This window comes from Pollachius pollachius (assembly GCF_949987615.1).
Source record: "Pollachius pollachius genome assembly, chromosome: 19".
NCBI lineage: Eukaryota > Metazoa > Chordata > Actinopteri > Gadiformes > Gadidae > Pollachius > Pollachius pollachius.
This window is the reverse complement of record NC_136952.1, coordinates 8,325,628-8,351,117: the sequence shown is the minus strand read 5'-3', so window position 1 is coordinate 8,351,117 and position 25,490 is coordinate 8,325,628. Positions and strand designations below refer to the sequence as shown.

The 25,490-nt window shown below is 45.0% G+C and overlaps 2 protein-coding genes across 4 annotated transcripts; both read left to right on the top strand.

Annotated features, from left to right (window-relative positions):
- Positions 1–7,583: 7,583 nt before the first annotated feature.
- On the top strand, positions 7,584–10,892 carry tha1 (threonine aldolase 1; the record flags this gene model as incomplete). The annotated part of the gene is made up of 7 exons (XM_079757443.1): positions 7,584–7,956; positions 8,103–8,186; positions 8,314–8,402; positions 8,807–8,992; positions 9,233–9,370; positions 9,798–9,990; positions 10,461–10,892. The coding sequence occupies 7 exons, from the start codon at positions 7,584–7,586 to the stop codon at positions 10,760–10,762; spliced, it is 1,365 nt and encodes a 454-aa protein (XP_079613569.1). The 3' UTR covers positions 10,763–10,892.
- A 784-nt stretch (positions 10,893–11,676) lies between these two features.
- On the top strand, positions 11,677–25,097 carry eef2k (eukaryotic elongation factor 2 kinase). 3 transcript variants are annotated; one of them, XM_079757475.1, is made up of 19 exons: positions 11,677–11,828; positions 12,411–12,677; positions 13,217–13,282; positions 14,466–14,566; positions 15,809–15,869; positions 15,958–15,995; positions 16,924–17,095; positions 17,719–17,868; positions 18,287–18,419; positions 18,567–18,694; positions 19,320–19,527; positions 20,367–20,440; positions 20,782–20,859; positions 21,235–21,291; positions 22,368–22,502; positions 22,866–23,054; positions 23,502–23,626; positions 23,975–24,153; positions 24,597–25,097. In XM_079757475.1, the coding sequence occupies exons 2-19, from the start codon at positions 12,420–12,422 to the stop codon at positions 24,710–24,712; spliced, it is 2,268 nt and encodes a 755-aa protein (XP_079613601.1). In that variant the 5' UTR covers positions 11,677–11,828; positions 12,411–12,419; the 3' UTR covers positions 24,713–25,097. The 3 variants fall into 3 exon arrangements, with proteins under 3 accessions (XP_079613601.1, XP_079613600.1, XP_079613602.1); XM_079757474.1 differs by having other exon boundaries at positions 12,362–12,677; XM_079757476.1 differs by lacking the exon at positions 21,235–21,291 and having other exon boundaries at positions 12,362–12,677.
- The last annotated feature ends 393 nt before the right edge of the window (positions 25,098–25,490 follow it).

Sequence of the window (25,490 nt, the reverse complement as noted above, 5' to 3'; positions counted from 1 at the left end):
AAATAGAAAGAAAGGAAGAAAATTGATAAAAGACAAACAAAATGGGGGAAATTATGAGATGAAAAGAGACAGAGGGACTCTACTGTAACCACCATTAACACTGTAAAAACATGACACCAGCAAAACACACACACACACACACATACACACACACACACACACACACACACACACACATGTAAGCACACCTAAAACAACACAGCAAGCCCTGCACAGACCTCTCGGTGGAGTGGAGATCATGACTATTGATTACAAATGACAAACAACGTTAGTATGAGGGGGGAGAGGAGGGGGAAAGGACCTACAGGGAAAAACAAAACGCTTTTCTCCTTCCCGTAAAAACGTTGAAGAAGCCACACAAAATATGTACTTTCTGTGTCTTCAGCTGCCCCAAAGTTGATGTGTTGTGACACCATTATGAATAATGTATGTGTGTGTGTGTGTGTGTGTTTGTGTGTGTGTGTGTGTGTGTGTGTGTGTGTGTGTGTGTGCTTGTGTGAGTGTCTGTGTGTGGATGATACAACAGTCTTTACGAGAGCCAAAGCATGCAGGCATTTACACACAATTGACTGAATTCTTTCTTACTATAGAGAAAGCATTCACCAGAGGAGAACAAAACACACACTTTCACATGTGAGAGCACATGCATACACATGCACGCTTGTTGACGCGGTCATATTCACACACGCACACACACACACACACACACAAGCCTTCACACAAGCACACGCGCACAAATGCACACGCATGCACATTTACACGTGCACACACACGCGCAAGCATCCACACACGCGCACACACACGCAAGCATTCACACACACACACACACAGACACACAGACAAACATGCACACACACACAATGCTGTGGCTCATGGTGTTGTAACTTGCAAGGGCTCGTTTACAGTCCTGGAAGGTTTCTTTCAACCCAATTTTCTTCTCCCACTCTCCTTTTTTGCACAACTCCGTCTACGCTAGCGGTGCATGCAAACACTGTGCCACTCTCCCACATCGCATCCCTTGCTCAATTCAATGTTCAAATGTTAAGGGTTTGCCGAGCTACATCTTACAAGTGACCAAATACACCTGTACATTGACCTTCACACCAACCATGAATCCCTCCATACCAAGGGGATAATTCCCATAGGAATGTCCCCACCAATGTTCAAAGAGAGCTAATCTGTAATCATTCAAATTAAGGATGAAGTTCAATTGAATTTAACTTAGCCGTATCCCCCCAGAGGGCAACAAAATACGCCCTTAATTAACATGGAAGAATTCCTGAGAAGGGACACAGAGTGTGAGATCCCTCCTTCCAGTGAGGCTTAGGGGTGCAATGGGGGCAAAAATTAACATACATAGTAAGACAAGCAAGCTTTTTTAATCCTTAAGTCAATAAAAGTAAATGTTGTCTATGGTGTTGGGATGCTGGTCGGTTGGCAGGCTGGTTACTGTCAGGGGAGTCCAGGCATCGAATCACAGTCACCGCATCAGAGCAGGTATCCAGTCGCGGTCACCGCAGCACCCTAAAACAGACTGTAATATGATTCAGATGACAGGCAGGGTGCACAGAAGACACGAAGGCCAGCGCTAACCTAGCAGCAACCTCGGTCGACAGCAACAGCAGCTGAGGGCACCGCAAGGTGCCAAAAGAAGGAGTGGAGAGGTAGGTTTTCAAATTCGCTATGAATATCTCGGGAGAATCAGCTTCACTGATGATCTGGCAGCGCATTCGACCTTCCGGTTCGTTAACGGTTTAAAGTTTGAGTTAATCTCTGTGTGGCTTTGTGACATACATTGTGGGCTCAAAGTTCACAGAGGGCCTTGGGAGATCCCAGACCTCCTGACCGAATGTGTGACTCACTATTTCACCCTTGCTCCATACACTGATAAACTATCTTCAAACCCCACCATCATCAGCCCTGTCTTTCTTTTATTTTCGTTCACTTTATCTTCTTGTCTTTTATCCTTTGGTGATCTCTTGTCGAATGGCCACCTAAACAGGCCTTAAACGACACATGACTAACACATACTTTTCTTAAAAAAATAAAATATATATACATATATATATATATAGAGGCTATAATGAGGCACAATTCAAACCGGCTCTTCCAGGAAGAGCGCCTGGGCCCGTCGATTTCCTTCCAGTAGAAGGCCCATCATCTCCAGCGGGGAGAGGCTTCGAGCCGCCTGGTGGGTTGATCGGCAGCCGTGTTGTCACAGCCGCTTCAGATCAACCCTGAGCTGCTTCCAGGAAACCAGATATTTACCCTCCAGCATTCCATCATTCATGTCGTATCCATCAGCAGAGCCTGAGAGGGAGAGAGACAGAGGAGATGCACGCAGAGAGAGAGAGAGAGAGAGAGAGAGAGAGAGCTGGGGAGAGAGACAGAGGAGATGCATGCAGAGAGAGAGATGGGGAGAGAGACAGAGCAGATGTACAGAGAGAGAGAGAGAGCTGGGGAGAGAGACAGATGAGATGCACGCAGAGAGAGAGAGCTGGGGAGAGAGACAGAGGAGATGCACAGAGAGAGAGAGGGAGGGAGAGAGACAGAGGAGATGCATGCAGAGAGAAAGAGAGGGAGAGACAGAGAAGTTGCACGGAGAGCAAGAAGGAGGGAGAGAGACAGAGGAGATGCACGCAGAGAGAGGGGAAGAGAGACAGAGGAGATGCAGAGAGAGAGAGAGAGAGAGAGAGAGAGAGAGGATATGCATGCAGCGAGAGAGAGGGGGAGAGAGACAGAGGAGACGCGTGCAGAGATGGAGAGAGAGAGGTGGGAGAGAGAGAGGAGACACAGGCAAAGGGGAGAAGGAAGGAGGGATAGAGAGGGAGGGAGGCGGTGTAATAAGGACAAAGATCAATAAAAACCATATGGAACACATGCACATAGTCATAAGCATTTAACATTGTGTGGTGTGTGTGTGTGTGTGTGTGTGTGTGTGTGTGTGTGTGTGTGTCTGTGGTTAGTCTGTGCATGTGTATCCTTAGGAAGCTCTGCAATATGTTTACATTGCATCATCGTATAGAATGGGAAATGGAGTTAGAAACACCTAATCGATGAATGATTGGAAACTGTCTGTCTATACACACATGAACATAAACAGGTTGCCCAACCCACGGACCAGATAGACTGGGCCGTCTGTATTGCTTTGCTTTTGCCTTGGGAGTAAAATTGGCCTCAATGTTGTGCACTTCTCTGAAACCATATAGCATTATAGGAGGGACCTGTCATTCCTGTATACACAAAGACACAGGGGTCAATGAGGTCCACATGCTGCCTGCAGGGTTTCACTACCTCAACAAGGTTGCTGTTTAACAAAACAAAGGTCTGTTAACAGACAGCTCTGAAGCATGTCATAATACTAGTGGCGGCACCGGTGTCCAAGTGCATACAGAGCATAACTTAGCACTTAACTCGCAAGTTAACCAATCGCAGATACTAAACTCTTTTTATACTCATTGATTTCTATTGAAGAGGACCATATGTAGTCATGACGCACATTTGGACGTCAAGTGGACCACAGAAAAATTCCCCTGCAATGGACCACCGACTTCACTATCTGCTGCAGTTGGTACCATCTGATTGTGTTGGTCATCTTCTATCCCCTCGAAACACAAGCCGTTCTGAAAAAACATTTACAGTGCAAAGTATTTGAGGGAGGTGGTGCAATGCAAGTATAGAATTAAATAATACCATTTAATTTAAATATTGTTCGGACATTATTGATTTAAATAATGTCCGAACAATTGTACAAATGTTTGCCAAAATGAGTCAGGACTATAATTGACCAATTCTGAGTTGGCGTTCTTGAGCCTCTGGGGAAACTATAAAATCATTTCAGTATCCTTGAATGACATATCAGAGCAGAGCAATCAACATTAGTGGTTATCTTGTAATCTTATGTGGTGTACTACGTGGTGTACGTTTTATGTTGATTACACTTCAAATGGAGCAGGATTGTAAAATTGTTTTAATGACTTCAAGTCTTTCTGCGGTGCCCGGTTAGTTAAGATTGAAAGCAATCGAAAATGTCAAACTAGCTCTAGAAAATGTAAGTAAAAAAGAGGAATAGAAATCCTCCAACATTGAAAAAGGGGGATTTTGCGTAACGCTGAAGAACACGTCGATATCTAAACAAAGTAGATTCCTCAGCTTTGCAAAAGTCTCAATTTGTGATTCCGACCTGTGTCCAACACATGCGTTTCTGCTTTGTCTCGACCAAGACACCATCACATTATGCCTCGGGGCTAGACTCTCAACCATGAGACTAACAGAATTTCAAGCAGACTTTGAAACAAAACGTAGGTTCTTTAAGTAGTTTAGAGCGATAGGTTCCGAACGTTGTGGAGGATATGCCTGCTCCTAGTGTGCATGTGCAAATGTTGTTTTCTTCCGTAACGTTGTTAGGAGCACGATCTTATTAAGAACAAATGGCCTATTCCCACACTGCCGCCTTCATTTACCGCAAAAGGTGTAATTTAGACACTCACTGACACAGACTCCACCTCCCTTCCAAACATAAACACACATGCAAGCAGACTGCACACACGCACACAGACATACACAAAACACAGACACACACACACACTTACACAAACACACACACATAAACACACACACACATAAACACACACACACATAAACACACACACACACACACAATCATATGCAGCCTCTCATGAAGAGAATATCACATTAATTCCAGAAATAAGGAAAGACTGGGGAGGGGTGGGAGGATGGAGGAAGGGCGGGAGGGAGGGAGGAAGAGAGGGAGGGAGGGGGGAGGGAAGCGGGGGGGTGTTTACTGGGGTGGGCACCCAGTCTTGATCACCACCCGACGGCCGGGAAAGCCAATCACAGTGCTGCACAGACACAGAGCCCCCCAACGTACTGCTGGTTTATAGGGCTCCGCTTCAGAGAAGTCACATGACTTCCCATAGAGGGAGGACGATAGAGAGAGAGAGAGAGAGAGAGGGAGAGAGAGAGAGAGAGAGAGAGAGAGAGACAGAGAGAGACAGAGAGAGAGAGAGAGGAGTGGTGGGTAGTCTTGGGGAAAAGAGGCAGGGGAGTGAAGAGAGAGGGTCAACAGGGTGAAGGATGGCTGTTGGAGGTGAACAGAGGGTCTGGTAAATGGATGGGGGGAAGTGTTGTGCATGTGTGTGTGTGTGTGTGTGTGTGTGTGTGTGTGTGTGTGTGTGTCTGTGTGTGTGTGTGTGTGTGTGCATGCTTCTGTGCGTGGGTGTGAGTGCTTGTGTGCATGTGTGTGTCTATGTGTGTTTGCGTGTGGTGTGTGTGCATCTTGGAGGATAAGAGAAAATGGGAAGGAAAGGGGAGGTTCTGGGAAGTGGAATTGTAAAGCTGTGGTTAAACTCTCCAGCTGAACACAAGGCACACAGGAGAGTGCTTAATGAGTCTGCCTGTGTAAACCAGTGATGAGATGAATGGATTAATGAGTGGCCAAGGGTAAATAATTAATCATCTTGATTGATTAATTAATGAATTTGAAAAAGAACAGCTGTTGTTATAGTTATTTAATGACATGATCAAAGCATTGATGAATTGTCGGATGAATTAATAATGAACAGGCTAGGTTAGTTGATTAATCAATTCACGCAAGATGAGCAAATTAATGAGAGGCTCAACTAATGAATGGCAGGATGAAAGGGGGCTGGTGAATGGCTGGATGAATAAATTATGAATGGGCTTTGAGAATTGAATGCGTGTGTATGCGCCTCCCTCATTCACGTAAAGTCGTTAATCTCACCCTGCACACATTTCGACCCACAAATTGACCAATTTGGTCGAGGTGCTCTCCACAACCACACCACGAGAGTTGCCCCCCGGACATCTGCTTCAGATCGCACACTTGACCTCCCACGTCATGGGCTGTGTAGCTGGTATGTGTACACACTTGCATTTGCTATGCACACTTTCTTATTTAAGTGTCAGTTGTTAGTGGATGCTAAGATTGGCAATGACCGCATGTGTGTTTGTGTGTGTGTGTGTGTGTGTGTGTGTGTGTGTGTGTGAGAGAGAGAAAGAGCAATGGATTGAACGTCTTCTTCTCCTCTGTCTATGTAAAGTAGAAGAGCTCAGATGAACGCATTTGTTCATTCATTGGGCTTTTCTATTTTCAGCCCAGTGGGGTTTATGGTTATTGGAAAGGCGTTGCTGTCTCTCTGTTTCCCAGCAGTCGATTATTTCTCCCTCTCTCTCCCTCCCTCTCACTCTCCCTCCCTCTCTCTCTCTCCCTTTCTCTCTCTCTATCCACTCTTTTATGCTAATTTCATGTTTTCTCGAAAACACAATTCTATCTCATCGCTATGGCACTGAATGCTGGGACGAGGTGTTCAAACACACCCACACGCACAAATACGCGCGCACACACACACATACACAAGTACCCCCCCACACACACACAACAGACGCACACACACTAAGTGTGAGGTTTCAGAATGCAATGCCAACAGGAGTCCCGGAATCCCTCCCGCGTGAGATGTGTGTGTGTGTGTGTGTGTGTGTGTGTGTGTGTGTGTGTGTGTGTGTGTGTGTGTGTGTGCGCGTGTGCCCTTTTTATTTGTACTTATCTTATCGCTGTAATCCATCCCTGAGTCTTGCTCACACATGTCTTTTTAAACCATTATTGGTCCGTTCTCCTGGGGCTTTTGAACAGCCTGAGAGCGACCGTCAGTGGCCCATTCACCACGTCGATGCTCGCTAATCAGTTTTAATAAGAGCGCTTTTATGGCCTATAAAATCATGCTCCTGTTATCGCTGCTTTGATGATAGCGCTTAGTCGGGGCTCCTCTGCGACGGGTCACGTGCAGTGATGAAATGATCACAGATATCCACGAGGTGTTACCAGCAAGCATGTGGTTTGTTTGACGGGAGTGGGCAGGGCTTATAGTGTGTACATAGTTGCGTGCTGTTGATTTTATTTTAGGTTATCGGGAAGCCAATGCTGCGGTGATGAATCGATGGTTTAGCAACAGGGCACGAACGAACACGTCTTGTTTTGCTCGGGCCTTAATCCTGATATATATATTTTTACATTTTATTTATTTATTTATTGAAATGTCAGCGAGTTTATCCTACATCTTTGCAGGTGTTGAAATGTGCACGTGTGTAGCGCACAGACACGTCTATCTCTATGCACATGTGCTGATATTGTTATATAAGGAGCTAAACAGGTCCTTGCCCCCAGGTTAGATTTCACTTCACGCATAAGGATACGGATACAGTCCTACAGGCTTGTCCAAAAACAGCCTTTTGACCTCTGTGGTATCTAATGGCATTAGGGCTATTTAAAAGCTATCAACACAGTGTACACGTCATCAGCCAGACACAATTGGTACAGGGAAAGACTTTGTGCGGCAAAAAATAGGATGTGATTCACACAAGCATACGAGACCAATTAAGTCAATTAGAACAAGAACCTAATAAGGGAAGGTGCCATGGATAGCTGGCTAGCGCTACTCCTGGTAATGGCGCCCCCTTCTGATGAGTTAGCATACTGCTCCACTAGTGCTCCGTAATCTTCGCTTTACCATCTCGGTCATCTGTTAAGCAGGTCTTGCCAGTCAATGATTATCGATTGCAGCAAATATCTCAAGTGCGCTCAGGCTAAAAGGGTTAATCAGTCACAAGAGGAAGACATATTCGTGCTTTTCAAAATGTTAACTTTTTCGGCCAGAGTTGTGTTACAGTGCGTGAAAGATGCGGCTATCGCTGCAAAACAATCTCAGGTGTTGCGTCTCGCCAGAGTCACACAAAGTTCCGCGCGGTTCTATTACAACAACCCGAAACGACCAAATGTCGACCCGGCCGGGGCATCACATGTACGGACTGTGGACCTTCGCAGCGACACGGTCACCAAGCCCGGACCTGCTATGAGGCAGGCAATGGCGTTCGCGGAGGTGGGAGACGACGTGATGGGCGAGGATCCTACTGTTAACGGTCCGCACTGACTTTAGCAAAGTTTATGTATCTACATTATAATTATAAAAAATATGTTTTGAAAGCAGGATTGTGTGCGAGTCGTTTGTATATAAAGGTTCTATATGTGTAGTCCAAAGAATAATGTAGTTTGTTATGTTGTGCAGAGTTACAGGAGATGGCAGCAGAGATGTTTGGGATGGAAGCAGCTCTGTTGGTCCCCTCTGGCACTATGGGGAATTTGATCGCAGGTGAAGCATCTCGCACCGATAAATGCCAGAAACACAAAATCTTCCACCTATTTCTGTACCCGTCTGCTCTATGGGCTAGCCGAATAGAATACAGTGTGTTGCATTTATTACCCCCCCCCCCCCGCAGTGATGGTGCACTGCAGAGAGAGGGGAGACGAGGTGATAGTCGGGGATCTGTCCCACTTGCATGTCTACGAGCAAGGCGGGAGTGCACAGGTGAGAGAGTAAATGAAGGAATGAAAAGATTAGTTAAGATTTGTATTACCCAGAGAGGAAATTCAACGCCAGCGGTTTACATCACATAGATTAAACATTTAGGAACACATAGTACAAAAACACTCACACAACAACACATGACACCTAAGGTAGTGAGTTATTGAGGATACATGGCAGAGGGCTCAAAGTTCATCCCAAACTGAGATTTATAACAGATTAGTGAGCTTTAGTACAAATTAGTGCCCTATATCTGTGGCCACATGAGAAAGTACATGGGGTCACAAAGGTTGCCCCCTCAAACCAAACGTTTAACATCGTTGCATCCTTACAGTGTAATGTTTAAGACAAAACGTTCCCTTCAAGTGTATATTTCACAATCTTTAATGTGGGATATTATTCTGCAGTTGGCTGGTGTCCACTCCAGAACGCTGAGCAACCTCCCAGATGGAACGTTTGACCTGGACCAGCTGGTCTCCAAGATTCGCCATGGTTACCCCGACCCGCACTTCCCACGCACACGCCTGATATGCCTTGAGAACACTCATAACATACAGGGGGGCCGCGTTCTGCCTCTTGCCTTCCTAAAAGAGGTGTGTGTTTGTGTGTCTGTGTGTGTAACACCTCTTGCCCACTGCATCCGTCCGTTGACGGATCCCATTGACTTTGAATGGGGCGGAGCCGCAATGCATTGTGGATCCATCCTTTCCGTCGGATCCGTCGGTTCCGTCGAGAAGTTGAAAAATGATCAACTTTTCAGGCAGCGACGGGTCCGTCATCCAATCACTTCAAGGTATGAGCCCACTTTAAGATGCGTTTCCCCGGGCGTATAGGTGCGCTCTATAGCAGACGAGCACGGCCTTCCGGTGCACATGGACGGGGCGCGCCTGATGAATGCTGCTGTGCACCTCGGGGTGTCCCCCGCTACCATACTGCAACACACAAACACCGTCAGTGTGTGCATGTCCAAGGTGAGGCCGCAACACACACACACTTTCAGTTTGTGCATGTCCAAGGCGAAGCCGCAACACAAATACACACACACACACACACACACACACAATCAGTATGTGCGTGTCAAAGGTGAAGCCGCACACACACGCAATGCACGCAGATGTACACACTCAAAAACGACAAAGTGCTTGATTAGTAATGAAATGAGTAAATCAATATGAATGGACAAAAAGATAATAAAAAAAAAAAGATATAAGTGTCTGGGAAATGCTTGGATACTAACACTTATAGTAAAAAAATAAAATACTACAGATTCAGATTTCCTTTTTTCATTATAAAACTCTTATAAACATCGTCCATTGCATTAAAGGTTTAGGGCTGTGTGATTTGGCATCGGTATAATGCCTTCCCACAATAATCACTCGCACATGTGATTGCTGACAGGGTCTGGGAGCCCCTATTGGCAGCATCCTGGCCGGGCCGCAAGACTTCATCTCCAGGGCCGTGCGATGTCGGAAGGCCTTGGGAGGAGGCATGCGTCAGGCTGGGATCATTGCGGCTGCAGGGAAGCTGGCCCTGACAGAGATGGTGGACAGGATGAAGGAAGATCACCGCAACGTTAAGACCTTCGCTCAAGGTTGGTGGGCTAGTGAACGTCTTCCGGTGCGTGCAGTATTGTTATTTACAGTTATTGTAATTGACAGTAATTAAAGTTGCACTATAATTTAGAGTGTGATTTGCGAAAAACGACATAGCCATTCGTCCACAATTACTGAGTGAAATGCTCTTTGAGAATCTCTATGCACTGGGTATTCACTGGGTTGGCCTCTGTATGAGACGATTTAGATTTTTGGCTGCTCCCTGCTCAATTATGGCCGAACAGGACATCTCTTCCCTGATTGGTTCTAGGAATACATATTGCCTGTCAATCAAAGGTGGAGTCTAATGACAGACAAAAGCAGGGAGGGAGGGAACAGAGAGGGAGGGTGTGGTCTTTTTGGGTCTTATATTTTCTAATACTTTTCTTTTATACTCTGTCTCTACTTACAACTCTCACATCTTATCTACAGCACATAACTTAACTTAACCGTTGGGTCTACATTTCAGCTCTATTGGACTGCGAGCCTTCACTCTTCACTCTAGACCTGGCGGCCGTGGAGACGAACATCCTGCGCTTCCATTTGGGCAATCCTGGCCTCAGCCAATCAGACTTCTGCGAGCGCATGGCCCAGGTCGGGGAGGAGGAGGAGGCCTCACTTGGGCAGGGGGTTCAGGTTCTCATGTACCCCCACATGGGGGGATCTGTGCGGGCCGTGTGGCATCTGGGCATCTCCCAAGAAGACACCCAAATGGCCATCCGCAAACTACAGCTTGTGGCCAAGCAACTTCAGCAGAGCATAGTCAAGTGATGACGGGACTGCGTGCGGATCTTGAATCAGTTTCATTAACTGGTTGAAAAGAAGGGTAATTTGCTTTTCTAGCACATATTTTAATAAAAATTTAAAATATCTAAATATTTTTTAGATAATTATTGCTGCTTGTAATTTGCTGGGTAATTTTATATGGGAATAAATGTGTGATTAATTGTTTGGGCTTCTTGCTGATTTTATGTAACTTCTTCGTTAAAGAATAAATGGCATCTCTGCAGAGTGGCCATTAATAATCTGCCTGCAGATGGTTTATGTTTGAAGACATATACCAGTAAGGAGAGCTTTATTTAATTTGTTAATACACAACAAGGAAAAAAAGTATCTGGCAGCGGTGGGATTCGAACCCACGCCATCGAAATGACTGGAGCCTAAATCCAGCGCCTTAGACCACTCGGCCACGCTACCATATACCTTGTACATGCTGGAAATAAGCTACAAATACAAAATCTTATTTTGTATTTTGTAATATTTCTTCATAATACTTGAGCAGGATTTTAAATGTCCAAAGCTCGTGTATGCCAAACTATCGGTTTGCAAAATGGTTATCACGCGGTGTGTTTGTGTGTGTGTTAAATTACATAAGAGTGCTATTATTAGCGTGGCTAGAAACGTAGCTACACTACTCATCCAAAGGTATCATGCCTTGACTATCTTTATTACATTCCCGTTCTTCAATATGCAACGGAAAAAACGGTCGATGCCAAATCCAGTCTCGGCAGTCCACCTCATTTCATTTTTGAAATGTCATGACATACGATGCACTTCTCTTCGTTGTTTCAGTTATCCACGCGATATTTGTACAGCCTGTTGTCGTCAACACAGCCAGTGACAAGCACATTGGCTGAGCGCCAGGGGGGCGTGCCTGGCCGTACAACCCAAGTGATACGTGCAGAGCTTCGATGGGGCTGTGGTGGATTGTAGAAAGAACTGCAGCGTGCCCTGAGGTTCTGGGACCCCCTCGTTACTTTGGATAACCCCCATCCATTCTGATCTGGATCAATCCACCAGCCCCTTCTTCCTAGATCTCAGTCTACGCCAAACAAAGGTATTTCTATATTCGCTCTTCCTGAAACACTAACAAGAAATAATAGTGCATGCTGGGTTGCTTTCCGTGTTAATACTGTAGTTATCCTTATTTTATTAAGTGCAGAATGGTGTAGCTGTAAGAAGCATGCATACATGTTCTACAGCTAACGATATTTCTCTCAGCTAGTTTCATGTGGAGAGATGTTGTGGATTATATGTGATAATTTTTGCACCACGTCGATGCTTTCTATTGACAAAGGTGTGTCAAGGGTTCAGGAATGTGGCTTCCATTTGGGCTTTATAAATTCATGTTTATCATTTATCAAACAAGTCCTTAATCTAAGAGTGGCTTTGCATATGTTTGAATGAAAATTTGCCTCAACTAGTCTGCACGTTGCCAACACTTCTCTAAACTTTGAAAAGAGTTGAATGACTACAATACCACAGGATCACATTGGTGAGATAGCTACTTAAAGTGATAGGACACAGAAAACCACTAACTTTCTTCCATGGTTCTACTGTGTGACGGACAATTCCAATTGTCTTTCACAGTGGTCTGCCTGCTAAATCCATCCACACTCTCCATCTGTAAACAACCCAGCACAGCATCATGGAGGATGAGCTCATGTTCAGCATGGAGGAGGAGGGCAGTGCCAGGAGACCCCCAGTTCCAGGGAAGACCCCTAGCCAGAGGAACGCCTCTCAAAGGGTCTGCCCTGCCAGCGACACTGATGAGGATGATGATGAAGACTTCATCCTCTACCCTATCCTGAGCGATCCAAAAAAGGATATAGTCGACTACCTCCAGAATCTGGTTGTCAACAAACAGCTGTCAACCTCCCTGCCAAAGAATGACTTTTTGTACAAGGTGAGCTTTGTGCCAACAACAATAAATTGGGTGCCCAGGCATTCATTCTGATTTATTCGCCGACATTAGTGGCCTTATTCAAATAAAGACACAGTGTTTGTGAGTTAGCCGTTCATAGGCTTTAGCCATTATGATTCATTATAGCCTAATCATACACTATGATGATGACATCAATGCATCAACAGCTAATTTGCAGCCATGAGTTTGACAGTCCTGAAATGAGTTGTGCACATAAGATAGAAATAACATACAATATGAGAATCACAATTTTCTGGTGATATTTCCCTGGTACCCATAGTGTCATTCAGGTATTGTAATGGCCACTTCTTGATTTTGGTTCTGTTCCACCAACCCTGATCTGGACAGTGAATGTGTGCTGGTGCATCCAGACCTCTGGTTCATGTTGTCAAGCAGAAAGCTCAACACTTCACACTCTCGGTGCCAGTATGTCTATGAGAGACTTTCTGTATTCCTATGACTATAAATATATACATTTGAATGGATGAAAAGCATGTGTTTCTTTAATATTCCTTCACCAGAGTGATGCCGAGCCGTTGTCAGTGTCTCAGCCCCAATCAGACACGCCTGTTTCAGAGCATGCAAGGGTATGTTACCGGACAACCAAACAACCAAATGTTTCCTTCCTTTTCTTCCTCATGCATCGGTGATAACCCCTCTCTCCCTCTCTCATGATTTCCTCCCATTAACGTCTACCTGTGTTCCTTCACTGCGTGGGCATGTCTCTATTTATTTTTCCCTGGGCGTGCCGTCTACTCCCGTTATCTTCCTCCCTGCGAATATTTAATCTATAATAACCGGGTCAACCGTTTGTTCTCTGTATCTCCTGTACTATCTGTAACTAGTGGAAGGTGTCATTCCCCCCGTAAAAACACTGTCCGTGTTTTTTGAATGTCTTTCAAAAAGTTAATGTGTCCTACTATGTAACAAATACCTCCTATTGGTATGTTCTATTCTAGGATCCAAAATGGTGGAATTACATAAGATGTTATGAGTTGAAAGACCCTGTTTTCAAGGGCCTCAGTGACATACAACAGGCTATGGGTTATTCAGAGTAGAAGTCAGATAATGAAACAGGAAGTGGACTGTTCTGGAAGTGGAGATGGATTTGGCCACTCATCTTAATTTGGATTCTTTAGGAAAAACCTGAATTTATATTTACAATAAAATAGTTTATTTTAAATATGAACATGTTTATGTTCCCAAGGGGTTCCAGTAGCCAGGGCAGTTTTGCACACTTTAAAGTGCATCAGGCTAGAATTACTGGCCTGGGTGATTCACTACTACTACTGACACTCGGCTTACTGTTACTTCTAGGAGATTTCAGATTTAAATAGATTATCTCCTTTTAGCCAAGTATCATCATTCCATATCTATAAATACAGTATCTATCTACATATCTATATATCTGTGTGCATATATACAGTATATGTGTATGTGTTCATAAATGTTGGCTTTTGGTCATTATTGAAATAACATCATCATTTGCATGCTTTTCTTCATGTTGACTGATCATGCAATCCTTTTCCTTCCTTTCCTTATCATTTCCCTCTCCCTTCAAGTTTCCCGTGCTGTGAACTCTGTGATCATCATGTCTTTCAATCACAGCAGACATATACTCCTGTTTCCGATGCCCACTCTGGCCTCTCGCTTGTGATCCTACACAATGATCTGCGTTATCCGTCAACGGTAAACAGACAGGCGGACGGACAGACAGACAGACAAACAATTTAGCCATGGCGTGCTGTGTGCGTCCCCCCCCCATGACAGGCAGCGTGGAAACATGCCATCGAGAAGGCCAAAGCCATGCCTGACCCCTGGGCTGAGTTCCACCTGGAGGAGAAGAAGACAGAGCTGTGCACGCGCTACAGGTACCGCTCACCTGAACGTCACGGTTTAACACCACTGGTGGGAGCTGTCAAACACTGAGAAATGTGAAGGCTTTATGTGTGGCTAATTCAAACTCGTCGAAAATATTTTACTGCTAAAAACGTTATTAGTCTTTTTCAGACTACCTTATTTATTTTTCTATTTGTAATTTTTTTAGGTATTCAATTATTATTCAATTATTGTTTGTTTACATTTATTTGCTCAAGCGATATTGTAACTCAATCCTCTCGTGGTATGGTATTAGTTGGTATCTGGGTCAGGTACGTGTACTGTACTGTTGACAAATGCCACCACTAATCTCCTGACACCTAGGTCCACAACACACTGACACGTTTATCTAGCTTTTCCACCAGTCTTTCCCTGGGTATTCTTCTTGCCATTAGAATGAGAGCTGAAATCCAACCCAGAGGAACTTCTCCCCCACACACAACACATTACGACTCAAGGCAGATCCCTTGCAGTGTGGTAGCCCCCACCTTACCCCTCCTTCAGCCAGGGTTGTTGAATAACAACTTTGCACTTGGCCACCTTTCCAACAGATCATGGGGATGGTTGAGGGGAGGGGAGGGAAGGGGAGAGGAGGGGAGCGGAGGGAAGGGGAGAAGGTCTGGAGCAGGGATCTGTTCCACGTGTCCACTTCTCATGAGCTAATTTTATCTCTGCTTGTAACCCCATTCCTCCTATGTCCACTCTGTGGTATGACGGCCAGCATGGGGGACATGGTGTTTTTACCAGAATGCGAGAACAAATGTTGTGTTTTTTTGTTGATTTATTTTTTTGTAATTCGACTTGATGCTGTTGCAAAAGGTCCTAAAATATCTGGAAGAAACCCATCTTTAGACCTGGAACGCCTACCTCTGCTTCACAAATACACTATTCATTAACTGTACTGTAGGCCTGCCAAGTCAAACAACCACATTGACCCTATAATTTACCACGCAACAAATACAAATACACACACACACACACACACACATACACACACTGCTGTTATCCCGCCTTTTGTTATTCCAGATGGAAAGGAAGTGCACACACGCACATTATCTGTGACCGCATGATAAGGAGTTATAATGTGTCCTCAAACATAACAGCTGGTCCCCACAATAGGGCAAATATTATGCTTCTAAGCAGAAGCATAATATAGATACATTGCTATATTACTGTATGGTCTGTGTTTGTATTTGACTCCATTTCAAACATACAGCACTCCGTTTTCTCCGTAGGTACAACGCTGTCACAGGGGAATGGGCTCAAGACGAAGTCCATATCAAAATGGCGGCCCAGGTATGCCCAAACCAAAACAAAGAAAAAAAAAGATAACAACTTTCTTGTTACACACAGCTCACAACAAATGTGTGTCTCTTTCCTCCAGCCCTTTGGACGTGGCGCCATGAGAGAATGCTTCAGGACGTGAGTAGAGTCTGCAGACTGTCAACTGTATCCTCCGTATCATCTTCTCCACAGAGAAATCGCTTTATCTGTCACTGAGGTCTAAATTCCACACATCCCTTCATGCAGTCCACTGAGAGCTTTCAAACTTTATGGCAAGGAAGTTCTCAGCGAATCTATGCCAAATGATTTTCATTTGGGGTTTGCCTTCCATGGATATAAAGAGTATGTTGATTGATTGTTTTTTTTGTTCAGTGGTTTCATGTGACATCGGTAACAAAACATGGGAACACGTTCCAGGAATGAGGTCTATTCTATGGGGTGAAATTAGAGATATGCCCCCTGCTTGGATACGTGCCGTCGGCAGTAACCCACTGGAAAAACATCCTTTCCGAAACCAGAGAAAGTAACTCCCCCTGACAAGTCTGAACACGTGGGGTCTCACAATAGAAAATAGGCTTTTTCCTTATTTGCTCTGCATTCGTATGAGCTCACATTTTCCACCGAAAGGCAATCACAACAATAAGACACCAAGGCTTTCTAGGCTAGTACTATTTAGCCATTTCATAAGCTTTCCACACATACAGTGAATACAGGTACATGTCTCCAATGGGCAGGGGAGGGCTAGGCATCGTTGAGGATCAAACCCAGGCCCTTTCAGGATGTCGTGAGGTGGCGCCACTGAATTCGTTTTTTGATTCTGTTCAATTTTGACTGTCCTCCAGAGCGGAAATTCATCCGTGTTCTTTCTGTAATTATTGCTCTTTGTGATATACACTACAAAGAACATTGTATTGCAGAACCCATCGTACATTACCTACACACGCACGCGAATCAACAAAGAGACATCCGGTAGTGAGTTTGTATTTAAATTGTATCACAGTCACTTTGCATTCCTTGGAAAAAACGTGACTCCCCTTGTCTCCCATGGTCTCTCTTTTGCCTCCAGGAAGAAGCTGTCCAACTTCTCCCACAGCAACAACTGGAAGTCGGCCGCCAACTACGTGGCCAAGAGCTACATGCAGCCGGTGGAGCGGGACGTGTACTTTGAGGACGTGCGGCTGCAGAACGAGGCCAAGCTGTGGGGCGAGGAATACAACCGCCACCGCCCGCCCAAACAGGTAGGGGGGGATGTGTGTGTGTGTGTGTGTGTGTGTGTGTGTGTGTGTGTGTGTGTGTGTGTGTGAGGGGTTGTATTTATGTGTGTATGTGGGTGCGTGTGTGTATGTGTGTGTCTGTGTGTGTGTGTGGGTATGTGTGTGTGTGTGTGTGGGGGGGTTGTATTTATGTGGGTGTGTGTGTGTGTGTGTGGGGGGGGTTGTATTTATGTGGGTGTGTGTGTGTGTATGTGTGTGTCTGTGTGTGTGTGTGGGAGGGGTTGTATTTATGTGGGTGTGTGTGTGTGTGTGTATGTGTGTGTCTGTGTGTGTGTGTGGGAGGGGTTGTATTTATGTGTAACAGTAGGAACAGAATGGAGATCTCGTTGTTCTTTCGTTTGGTGATCACATACTTTTTTTTAATCCCTCATTTTACCATGACCAACGTCAACAAATGAAAACTAAACCCTAAAAAAACGTATTTTAGATGAAAAATAATGCACAGTGCTATGGATTGATCCTAGTTCAAATCTCGACAAAGTATTAAAAGCGTAGGAAAAGCCTTTTTTATTTTGATAATGGACGGGGGGCTATCTGAAATGAGGGTGTTTGGTTCTCCATTCAAACCCAACTGACTGTGTGTGCAGGTGGACATCATGCAGATGTGTGTGGTGGAGGTCACCAGCAGGCCCGGCAAGCCCGTCTTCCACCTGGAGCACTACATAGAGGGCAAGTACATCAAGTACAACTCCAACTCAGGCTTCGTCAGGGACGACAACATACGCCTCACGCCCCAGGTAAGGCCCACTACCTTATGAACTCTCATTAATTCTCACCCATAATCAAAACCACTCACAGTAAGTGATGCAGTCGTAGGTTGTGTACAGTATAGTAGAGAACAGAGTTCTCTGTTACCATACTCTGTAGGTTATGTCCTACAGAGTATAGTAGAGACAGAGAACAGATAATAGTGTATTCTATAGTCAATTTACATCAATACGTAATTGGGATGTTTAGAGAATCGCAATATTTACCGACTACTTACTATTTCTATCGGCACTCAAAAAGTGTTAAATGCCGATCCCGTCCCTATTGGTGTCTTGAATTCATGCATCAGTCTCTGCCATGTGCCATCTGTCTGTTTCTCCATTTCTCAGTGATCTCCCTCTCTCCTCCTCCCCTTGACCCCTATCCCTCTCTACCACCATGCGACAGGCCTTCAGCCACTTCACATTCGAGCGCTCAGGCCACCAGCTGATCGTGGTGGACATCCAGGGGGTAGGGGACCTCTACACGGACCCCCAGATCCACACAGAGAAGGGCGACGACTTTGGAGATGGAAATCTGGGTATGAGTTACAATTACATATACTGTATAGCGCCGCTGACTCTGTCCATCATCGGGCCTGATTTTCAAGCCAGTCCTTGAGTTGGTTATAGGCAATTTAATACATGTTTGGAATTTCAAGTTGTGTGTGTGTGTGTGTGTGTTGCAGGTGTGCGGGGCATGGCGTTGTTCTTCCACTCTCACCTGTGTAACAAGATCTGCAAGAGCATGGGCCTGACGCCTTTTGATCACTCCTCTTCCGAGAAGGCCCAGCTGGACGGCACCAACAAATTACTTGTGAGAGGAAAATGATTAGCTCCCTTTCTGTGAAGGACAGACATGAGTCATGATGTCAAGTTGGAAATTGAGTTAGTTTGAGTGGTTCTTTATTTTCTTTATTATGTCAATGACTTAATAGAACTGGTGACTTCATAGTCGTATGTTTTGCTGTGCCCCTCTGTGGCAAGTTGGAAGCAATCCTGTCTCACACTCCTATTGGTTGTGCTTGTGAGGAGGGCTGAGTAATTATCAATGACGGATTCCAGACCAGCTGTCTGATTCAGAGTCACAGTGTATTATAAACTGGCTTAGAAGAATTCTCAAAGACAAACTTGAGTGTATATTTTTTTAATGACAAATAGAAATGTGTCCCATAGACGTTCTCAAACAAAACAAAACATTTCCTCCTCCGCTTTTTATTTATTTTTACACTTAATTTATGATTTTTCTGGTTTCATTCATAGCAAAGAATACAATTAACAGCTATGTATATACAGTATGTCACATAAAAGGAAGAGTAAAGCCTTATAACCCCTTTACCTGGCGTTACTTCCCATCCTGTAAATAAAATGAAAACTTCTTAATTATATTAGAATTTTTGAATTATAATTAAATATTTACGAATTACTATTTTATGTCTCAGCGGTCCGCCGAGACAGTGCTGAGGGGGTGTGAGGAGCAGTGCGGGTCTCCCCGCGTGCGCACCTTCTCCGGGTGCCGCGCCCCCCCGCTGCTCTCCCGCCTCTCAGAGACCTCGTCTGCCGACGACAACACGAGCGACGGCGGCGACTCGGTGCCCTGCTCCCCCCACTTCATGCCCTGCTCCCCCATGGCTATCCCCAGCTCCATGGGCAAGTCCCCCAACTCACTCACTCACTCGCTGACTCACTCACTCACTCACTCACTCACTCACTCACTCACTCACTCACTCACTCACTCACTCACTCACTCACTCACTCGCTGACGCACTCACTCACTCACTCACTCACTCACTCACTCACTCACTCACTCACTCACTTACTCACTCACTCACTCACTCACTTAGTCACTCACTCACTCACTTAGTCACTCACTCACTCACTCACTCACTTAGTCACTCACTCACTCACTCACTCACTCACTTAGTCACTCACTCACTCACTCACTCACTCACTCACTCACTTGATGACGCACTCACTCACTCACTCACTCACTCACTCACTCACTCACTCACTCACTTAGTCACACACTCACTCACTCACTCACTCACTCACTCACTCACTTAGTCACACACTGACGCACTCACTCACTCACTCACTCACTCACTTGCTGACGCACTCACTCACTCACTCACTCACTTAGTCACACACTGACGCACTCACTCACTCACTCACTCACTTAGTCACACACTGACGCACTCACTCACTCACTGACGCACTCACTCACTCACTCACTCACTTACTCACACACTTAGTCACACACTGACGCACTCACTCATGTGCAAGCACGCACACGCACTCTCTCACTCACTCACTCACTGACGCACTCCCTCACGCATGTGCAAACGCACGCACGCACACTCACTCACTCAACCGCCCATCCACTCACACACACGCACGTGCACGCACACGCACACTCACTGCCTCACTGTGAGTGCGTGCTCTGTGACTCACTGTGTGACCGCTGATGTTATTTTTTGTTTGTTTTTTAGCATTCACAAGCCAGTCCTACAACAGCAACGATGATCAAGAGAGATACGGCAACAGCAACACAATTGATAACCAGGTCAGCACGGTTAAACTTTGTGGAAAAAATATGTTGCCCCTCCCGGGGTCCGCTGTTGCAGGGTGAAAGGGGAAGCGCCACACTCGGCTACTTTGTAACGTAAAGGAGAACTACTTCATGTGCGTGTTATGAAAAACTAATGTATTGCAACACCTACTTTGTTTCCGAGAAATTTTGATCTAACTTCACGCTAATTTTAAACGGAAACAATGTGGCAGGCTATGATTATTTTTTTCACAACAGAAGTATTAAACAGCACTCTTGCAGTATTACATTTGCGAGAAGGCCGGATCCCCTTTAACTCTAGCGCTAAGCTGCCCTCCCTGTGTTTCTGTCCGTAGGGGTCGGAGAGTGGTGGAGACAGTGGTTACCCCAGCGAGCGGAGGAGTGACGGGGATCTCCCGGATCACGTAGACGGGGTAATGCATCACCACCTCCCCCTCCTCCTCTGTCCTTTCCTCTCCCCTTCACTACAAAGAATCAAAGTTGTTCACATATTTACGTTGATTCGCAACCTCAGCGATGCTCATGGATACGATCTTGTATTATATTGCGATATTCTTATTATTTTTAACGATACCGTTGTGTACAAGGTATTTATAAACCGAAGGAAATGTGCTCCCCTTTTTTAGGTATCTGCTTAGAATTACGTTTGTCTGTTGTGTTTCAAAGCTTAAAGTTGACCCTTTCTTTCTCAGCCACCTTAGTTCACATGGTTTGGTTGAGAAGAGCACATAAGAGAGTGTCAGTTTTCTATCTTCTTCTTCTTCTGTGGTAATGCATGTTGTATTCAGGCAAATCAGCGCCTCCAGCGAAACTATTCCGAGTCGGACGAGGACAGTCTCAGACGGGTAAACAAGCAAAACAAAAACAAAAACACCCACCATGTGTGTCAAACAACCCCCGCCGACCTGACGATCACCAACCTAATCATAATCACCGCCATTTATCACGCTATCACCCCGCCCTCCTCACCCACCCTCCTGTGCCTCGTGTTGTTTTACCCAGAATCCTCTCTTGTCCCCTCACTCACTAGGTATTGCAGCTAATGTCCTCCTCTTCATCTAAGTTTCAATTCGGATTTGAATTGCTCCTTCATTTTTCTTTCCCCATCTTTTCTAACCCTAACTAGAGGAAGGTGGTAGCTTCCAGCAGACTCTCTGCAAACGTATGCGTGGGCACACCACAGATGGAATCGGTGACTATCTGCATGCATGGCCCTTTAAGACGGGCCGTCAGCATGGCGTTGAGGTGCTGCTATGTCTCTTGTAGTAGTAGCCGATCTATCCATTTTCATGGATCTTGTTTAAATGTCCTAGAGGGTCAATGCTGGTGTAAATGTGAGGCATTATGCATATCACTATGCAAACGCGCGCACACACACACACACACACACACACACACACACACACACACACACACACACACACACACACACACACACACACACACACACACACACACACACACACACACACACACACACACACACACAGCTTTTATACCTGCTATGATCTAAACAATAGCTGGAAACATTCCGAAAAACTGATATTTGAGGCAAAGAAAGCGGTCTGCGTGGGAAAAACCCATCTACCTCTGAATGAATTCCCCTGGCCTGTCCTGATTGCTATCTACTTGCTGATATCCCTCATTCTTCCCCTCTGCTGCATTTCCTTCATTCACCCGCTTGTTAATCGCTTGAGTGGCCAACAGGAATGTCCTCTTCCAGATCAGATGGCAAAGACATCTCTAATTAGATCCACAGACAATTTCCGTTGATGAGGACATTCCTGAGATTGATTTGAAGTGTGCAACTGCTTTGTGTGTTTGAAAATGGACCCATTCTTTGGGGTCAGTTTGAGAAATATATTGAAGGATCTCTTTTGGGTTTTTGTGTGTGTGTGTGTGTGCGTGTTCATGTTTCCAGCTGACAGAAGAGAAGTGGAGCTTCTACCATACTGCTAGAGCTCATATCCACCGTTCGTCGTGCGTGGCCGTTGAGATGGAGAGGCTCAACTCTGCCCTGCAGGAGAGGAAGATTGGCCAATCCGTCCTGGGCAAGGTGCGTTGGGTAGTGGTAATGATGAGGAGATTTGAGTTGGGTCAAAATTGAACATTTAGCAGCAAGCGAGTGAATTCAAGGACATCAGGAATTGAACCTAGTTATGTCTTGGTTTGGAGTCAAACTCGCAATGGCCAGTACACTATCCTGTCTAATATTGATAAATATATCAAATAGAATAATTATATATAATATATAAAAACAAAAGCCAAAAATTGTATTGGTATTTGCTTTTTTTATTAGAAAATAGCCAAAAAATAAATAAATAAAAGAAAGAAAGTCCCCCATTTTCTTCTTCTTCTTCTTCAATATTAAATTGCTATTTTCATTCCTTTAGTCGTTTCCCCCCCTGCTGTCCTCCAGGTCCACCTGGCCATGGTTCACTACCATGAGTCGGGCCGCTTCTGTGAGAAGGACGAGCCCTGGGACAAGGACTCTGCGCTGTACCACCTGGAGCGGGCCTCCATGTGCGGGGAGCTGCAGGCCATCGTGGCCCTGGGTCAGTGCTACATGCAGCTGCCCCACCACATCCTGACCGACGTCCAGCTGGAGGTACGGGTCCGGTTGTTGTCTCCTCCCATTGTTTCTCTAACCCCGCCCCGTACCAGATTTAACTACTACTAACTAAGTGCAAAAAATGTTGTTACATTATATCTTCAACCCTGCACTACCTTAAAGGTGACATATTATACCACCAGGTGTGAGGGTGATTAGCCGTCACAATTTGGACATCTGCCTCTTCTGACATCACACTCACACTTGGTGGTATAATATGTCAGCTTTAACTTTTCTACTGCAGCTATTTACTCCATTAAAAAACATCTGAACTAGAAAGGTTCTCAAGTATGTGCCTTTTCACGAGTGAATCCATCTACGGAAGTTAGGGATAATCTTAAAATGACATTAACTCTTGAATTGACGGAAATAGAACAGGCCTAAACTTTAAGTATTGTACATAACTCCTGTACTGTGTTCCTTCCTTTTTTTTCTTTGACGTAGGATAACGCAGGGAACAAGATGAAGGGCTTCAAATGCCTGGTGCAGGCGGCCAAGGCTGGGGACAGACACTGTATGATCATGGTGGCCAGGGCCTTCGACACCGGACTCAACCTGTCAGCAGACAGGTCAGTGGGGGAGCAGCTAGACCGGGACACCTGGTCGCCCAGTGAGGCCTATGTAGACGGGGAAATTAATATTAAAATATGTTTCTCATACCGTATTTAATGGGCCTTATTCACTTTATTGGTTCCACCTCGGATCCGTCGTTGTTCTAAACACTAGCTGTGTGGAGGCACAGCCAGTGCAGAATTCTGCATTCAGTTCTTCAGCACCGCTCAATTCCCAGAGTAAAATCCCAGTATGCAGGATCATTAATGACAATGCTGCCATCTACAGGGTGTTTCCAAATCTGTGGAGGCATTTTTGTCAACCTTTTAGTTATTGAACACAATTACCCCACTGCAATGTCTCAGAAAGCAGGACTGGGCGGAAGCTGTTTTCTGGTACGCCAGTGCCCTAGACATGTGTGAGGATGATGAGGGGGGAGACTTTGATGGGCTCCAGGATGACCCGCGCTACATGGTCCTCGCAAGGGAGGCCGAGATGTACCAAGAGGGGGGCTTCAACCTCACCGCAGACCCCCAGAAAGCAGGTGAGCATGGTGCATTTTAGACTTATTGATGGGTGGATTGATGCAATGCTATCGTAATTATTGTTTATGGTGCTGTAGTAAGATTTAAGGGCTATAATTTGAGTGTAACTTGGCTGGAATCTCAAAGCCATCCAAAAACTATTAATGAGTGAGATGGGCTGTTAGAAAAACTGTTTAGAGTTGACTGCACTTCCATCTGAATGAGCCGATTTAGATTTTGGAAATGTAAGTGTACCATTATCACTGCAGCCGTCACTTTTGTTCCAATGCATTTTCAGGTCAAATACACACGGTGTAAGCAGAATAATTGGGTTTGTTTGTCCAATAAAGTTTAAATGGCTTTCATTAATGACATGAATCAGATGGTCTGGTAGTATTGTGACTGTGTCTGATCTCTGCCGTTACCATCGGGATGTTCAGCCTCTTGTTCCTCGTTCCCACAGGCGATCTGTTTACCGTGGCTGCAGAGGCGGCCATGGAGGCGATGAAAGGGCGGCTGGCCAACCAGTATTACATGAAGGCGGAGGAGGCTTGGGCACTGATCGAGGAGGAGGAGTAGGGAGAAGGCGGAAGAATGTATCTCATTTGATAATGCATATTTTTTTAACAAAAAAACAACACAAAGAGGAAAAGAGTCAACTGATATGGCTTCAATGTTTACAGTGTTTAAGTTTTTTTGTAATAGGTTCATAGCCTTTTAACTGGCAAATTCTCCGATCTGTTTTTCTCTAAACATCATATTTCCCTGCCTGGTTTTGACAGGAAAATGTATGTATAGCGACAAGATACCTGGTTCTTCAAATGTTTTCTATGCAAGAATGGAGAAGCATAAATAATTGTCTACATGGCACTTAAACAGCTAACGTTTTGTCAAATAATGTTTTGCATGGATGCACTTGATTGGGATAATTGGTTTATTTGTAAAAAATAAAGTTCTTTCGGCTTTAATATTCAATGTTTTGTCGTGCTTAAGAATTTATTTTCTTAATATAGTAAGTGCAATGACCGTAAATAGAAAGAAAAGCAGCGTTATATGTAGTGTACGGACGTTTTCTTTCAGTCAGTTCTTTATAGATTAATTTTCCAAAAGTTACTCAGTACATGTCATCAGGTAGCGTGGCCGAGCGGTCTAAGGCGCTGGATTAAGGCTCCAGTCTCTTCGGAGGCGTGGGTTCAAATCCCACCGCTGCCAGATATTTTTCAGTTTGAGCCTCTGGTTCGTGTAGGCATGTTATGTTATTTTTTTACAGGCTACATTACCAACATATTTAAGTTGTATTTAAAATAGCCAATGACATCAAAATGTAAAATATCCACCGTAAACATGCATTTGTTCG

Excerpts from the sequence above, each read along its gene's own strand:
- eef2k (XM_079757475.1), top strand. The coding sequence starts at position 12,420 with ATGGAGGATGAGCTCATGTTCAGCATGGAGGAGGAGGGCAGTGCCAGG. Across the intron at positions 12,678-13,216 it reads AGAATGACTTTTTGTACAAG|AGTGATGCCGAGCCGTTGTC; the intron begins GTGAGCTTTGTG and ends TTCCTTCACCAG. Across the intron at positions 15,996-16,923 it reads ATGAGAGAATGCTTCAGGAC|GAAGAAGCTGTCCAACTTCT; the intron begins GTGAGTAGAGTC and ends TTTTGCCTCCAG.